Genomic DNA, 4,928 nt, shown 5'->3' with positions numbered 1-4,928 from the left:
AAAATTCATTAATTTTAGCAGTGAGTGCATGCACCCTGTTGCCTAAAACTGTAGAGTTGAAAAAAATTAAAAACTTTGTTCACAGTGCATAATGCAGGTACCTGATGATGACAAAACCTTGTCGAAACGTTGTACATTTGCTGTCATGTTAAACTTGTATTAAAGTTTTTCTTCATTACCCATTTAAGCCGTCTCCAGCCATTATTAATACACATTGTGTGCTTGCCAGAGATCTACACAGACTTTTCCAGTGAAGTTCTTGGGATGATACAACATGTGGCTCCTTGCTAGTACTGTACTGGAAATTTTATGCTCAGATCACCAGTTCTTAGGAGTAAACTTTTTTTTTATTCTTTTTTTTTACGTGTGTGTTGGAGCACTGGTTATTTCTCAAGTTCATGCCAAGAGAAAAACATATCTTCCAAAAGTGAAACAACCTACAATTTATTTTTGAAAGGTTGATTTGGGGTGTGGCTTTGTTCTCGGCACAACAGAACCATGTACAATATAGTATACAGCTAACCCTGTAACACATTTCATGTACAAGTTGAAGTTAGTACATCGATGCTCTGTGAACAATAAACATTTGCACCACTTGCACACTGGGCTTATGCATTACGGTATATACACTGACATTATTCAGCATACACCATGTGTATGTAGCATACATTATATTACATGGAGGCCTTAGAATCATGCTGTCACTTTATTTGCCCTTTGGTTGGTTAGAAAGTGTTTTAGTTCAAAATGTGTAGAGTGATAGCAAAAGTCCTCAAACTTCTGGCTGAATTGAATGATGAATTTAGGCAATGAACCTCAACATTTTGTTTGTCTCTCAAAATGGTCACTGGAAGTTTTATGCTCATGTACTAGCCACAAGGTCAGTCCCCATTTTTATTTTTCACTCATTCAAGTAATAAATGGAAAAGAGATCATGATTTTTTTTGTATGCCACATTTATTGATAACTTCAACCATTTCAAATTTAATGAAGCTTCAAAGTACATTCTCTGTAGTAATTATTATTTTTAAGGCTAAACTATCAACAATACTACACAGTGACATCATCAACTTTATTGTACATAATTGTAATCGGGATGGCTGTGTGCTATGATAGTCGGCGGTCAGTGTTTTTCGATTGTGACATAATCTGTAGAACAGTACTCTGGAGTAAGTTCACTCATATTATGTGACAGGGCTGCTCCCCTGTGAATCTTCCATTGCAGGAGTAGGACGTAGTATTCCTCCTCCTTGTTTATGCACCATTTTTGTTCGAAGAACATTGTTGCTTCCATGGGCATAATACATACACCATTACTGCTTGCAAAACTGACCCCTTTGCTGAAATTAAAGTGTTTTGAAGAATTCCATATTTTTGAGTTTTTCTGTCCAGTTTTTATAAGTTGTCTTTGTTCTGGACTCTTAACTGCTTGGCTACATCTTTATTGTTGTATAGATTATTATTTTCTTGTCCTGTAATTCATAGTTTTATAACTGTTTTGTTACTTTACTTTGACCAGTTTCACCTTCTTTTCAATATGGGTGTTCTGGCACTTGTATTTTAAAGGTAATACTATTTGATTAAAATTTTAAAATTAATCTTAATTTCAGACAGGTACTTAACCCTGAAATACCTTATCACCAAACTGCAACTTTTAATAAAATCTAAAGTGTAGCAGGAAAACAGAAAAGGTGGGAGAGTGGAGCATTATGGGTAAGTAAAAAATGCTCTGCAGTGCCCAAAAGACATTTGGAAATTTTGAGTCACATGCGTTGTTGACAGCATGAGGGCAAACTCTACGAGGAAAGTCTTTCAGTATTTCAGAGGTAAGTATTTTTTGAAATGAATTTTAATTATAAAAATATGAATATTAATATAAAATTTTTATTTACCAGAAACTGCTCAAATCACATTCCTCTTGTGATAGGAAGTGGCTGTTTGTGTAACTGAATTTAACCAAAATGCTTAAATTAAAAAAAGAGGCATAAATCACTGCTTTTTGACAGAGTGGATTTTTCTGAAAATTAATTATTATTTTTTGTACACTGAGGAAAAACAACTAGTGGGTACACTGTACTTGCAGATGGTGAGTGTGAAGGGCACACTCAAGTTGATTTCAATTCTTATATTTATATCTTACAACAATTATTGTTCTCAATAGAAGTCAAAGAAAACTTTCTGAAGCTAAGAAAAAACTGTTGGAAAGCCAAAAAGAGGATGCAATGAATCTAGAAGAACTGAAAAAAGTGGTATCTGATCTTGAAGAAATGGACAAAAAAATTAAAAAGGAAGGAGAAGAACTTTCCAAAAAAGAGAGGGTAAGACACAAGGCAGTTTTTCATAAGTTTTTTATAAACTATTCTGTTTGTGGTAGGTTTGATCCTGAAAATTAAGAATGTTTGAGGTTTAAAAAAAATGCAGTAAATATGAAAATTACTTTTTCAGGAATACACTAAAACTATGGACACATTGGTTTCCACATTATTTTATTAGAATAATAATTGCAAAGCTTCGATATGTTTTAAACCAAGTAAAATTTTGTTAAGTAGGTTCCTAAAAGTTAGTGCATCAGTTTCAGTTACATCACTTATGTGACAGTATGTTCATTGGAGTGAGTTTATAAGATAAAGTAACTGTAGAAGCTATTTAAAAAAGTATGAAGTATAAAAAATTGGGTTAATTACAGAATTCAACCAGGCAGCTACAGCTGTGTTTGATTATTAAGTGATTTAACATGTTAATCTAGTGATTGGTTACAGTAAGTAACTTAAGCATAAATAATACTTCTTAAACAGTAAGAAATATTCTCATAGTGTCTCAGGCTTCTGCTTCCTAATTACATTCTTTCTAAAAAAATAAAAAAAAAAAAATGGTGTCTTGGCATATAGTTAAGTTTATACAATATTTTTGAACAAAAGTAATTAGAATTTTGTTTTTTTACACACTATTATATCAAAGTAATTTTCAATAAAACTGATAATGACAGTGAGCACCACTGACTTTCTTGTCATATAAATGCCACAGATTGGAGACAATGGGTATATATATTTCCAAAGCAACATAAAAATTGTACAATGATGTTACTTAAAACTACATTTATATATTTCAGTCAGAGTCAACCAAAACTTTGAATAATCCAATTAAATGTAAGTATACTTATTGTGATCCAGATGACAAACTACAAAAATATTTAAGTGATTTTCCTATTTTAAATACTTATAAATATTGGACAAAGCAAAGTGACTTGTAACCGTATCACAAAATATAAGTGTAAGCAGTCATGGTAATCATGGCTGATTAATCTAATAGTGAAAGACAAGCCAGTAGAATAAAAAACTCAAGTTAAGTGTTCAGAATTTTTTGTTTTAATTTTATGGTTTTAAAAAGAATTTCAGTTGAAAGTATGTCATGTTACAAAAGGAAGCTTTCAACATAAACGTAGTAATGTCTTCATTTTACAGAGATACAAGTTTGGATATTAACTCTATGGCTGTCACTGATCAACATACAATAATCTATACACACATCTGTCACTTCAACCAGAACAACTTAATCAACCAATGAAATTCTTACCCAACTAGCCACTTACACCCCACATCAACCCTTTTTGAATTCTCCCATTACAACTTATAAACAAAGTGCAACAAGTTCTTTTTCTGATCTGAAGACTTCTGAAACATTGTTTCATTTTACTTCCTTTGTAGAAACCTTCCGGTAAATTTCTATTTGTGTAAAGAAGTTGGGTATTTTCACCATTGTTTTAGGATGCCTAGTGAACTGTTGCAAGTCGTATGATGTTGAAATGAGCATGGTGCTAAATTACCATTTCATTAAGGCAGTTTTATAAAGTTCATTTATTCATACTAGGTAAAATTTAGCATAATAAAACTGGAGTAATTTTTAATCTAATTATTTAAAAATTTTTCTTATTACTATTTAGTAGTAGTTTTTGCATTGATAGGAGCATTTTTCAGAGAGAATATTGTTCTCATGATGTAGTTATAAATCTTGTACAGAATTTTAAAAGTAATATAATCTTTTGTTTTCTATTCCAATTGCAAGATTATACTCCACAGCTTCAGAGCATTGTTCTTTGAGCTTATTTATAACCTATAATTAAATGGCAGTAATCTAAATTCCATTGTGTTGAAACTTCTAGATGTCATCTTGACAAAATACTGTAGTTGGAGAGCTACAAATAATGTTTTAGTCTTAAGAAACTATTGTATTTAACTATAAATCTTATTTTAAGAGCTATTATATTTGAAATAATGCTTTTTTTTTTTGCAGCTCATGCCTTGGAATGTTGATACCATTAGCAAGGATGGGTTTACTAAAACTGTAAGTAATGTATTTGTGCAAGACTTGTTACTTAACAATAAGTTTTGCATATGCTTTTTCTCTCGCATATAAAAAGGAAATGGAATGTCCTAATTGTTTGAATTTGTATAAACATTTGGCTAGATAGTTTTGATGTGTGATTATATAATATAATATAGAATTTAATATAATGTTGTCTAAGGTCGAGGTAATTGAGTGTTTTGAGAAGTTTTCTGTCTTAAGAAAGGAGGGGGAGCAGAAAGCTAAAAAATAAATAAAAGTAATGTCAAAGAACTTGCATGGAGGAATTATTCTGTATTATATCGTTTTAAATGTTTTGACTGTTGGCTAACATTACAATATAGTGAAGTAATTTTTATAGATTTAAATGAAACAGTAATCCTTCTAAGTTTTGCTAGATGTATGCCTTTGAAGATAGACGTTAGTTATATTTAGAACTATTTTCCTTAAGTGAATATAGAAAATATGCTTTTTTTTTAAACCACAGCATTGTGGCTCATAGAATGGGTCTGAGTTTTTTTCAAGTACAAATTTTTAGCTCAAAGCTCCATCTCTTGATCGATTTGAGATCTAATTACAGCTGCAGC

General features: G+C 31.2%; 1 protein-coding gene across 1 annotated transcript in view; it reads left to right on the top strand.

The window, feature by feature from the left end:
• Positions 1-4,928, top strand: part of LOC106469083 (hsp90 co-chaperone Cdc37-like) — a 28,045-nt gene that overhangs the window by 10,597 nt on the left and 12,520 nt on the right. The window contains exons 3-4 of the mRNA XM_013929538.2: positions 2,162-2,318; positions 4,291-4,341. Of these exons, the coding sequence (XP_013784992.1) occupies positions 2,162-2,318; positions 4,291-4,341 (208 nt within the window). The remainder of the gene's footprint in view (positions 1-2,161; positions 2,319-4,290; positions 4,342-4,928) is intronic.

This window comes from Limulus polyphemus, unplaced genomic scaffold, assembly GCF_000517525.1.
Source record: "Limulus polyphemus unplaced genomic scaffold, Limulus_polyphemus-2.1.2 Scaffold3290, whole genome shotgun sequence".
Taxonomy (NCBI): domain Eukaryota; kingdom Metazoa; phylum Arthropoda; class Merostomata; order Xiphosura; family Limulidae; genus Limulus; species Limulus polyphemus.
The sequence above is the reverse complement of the archived record's forward strand: the minus strand, read 5'-3'. Positions and strand labels throughout refer to the sequence as shown.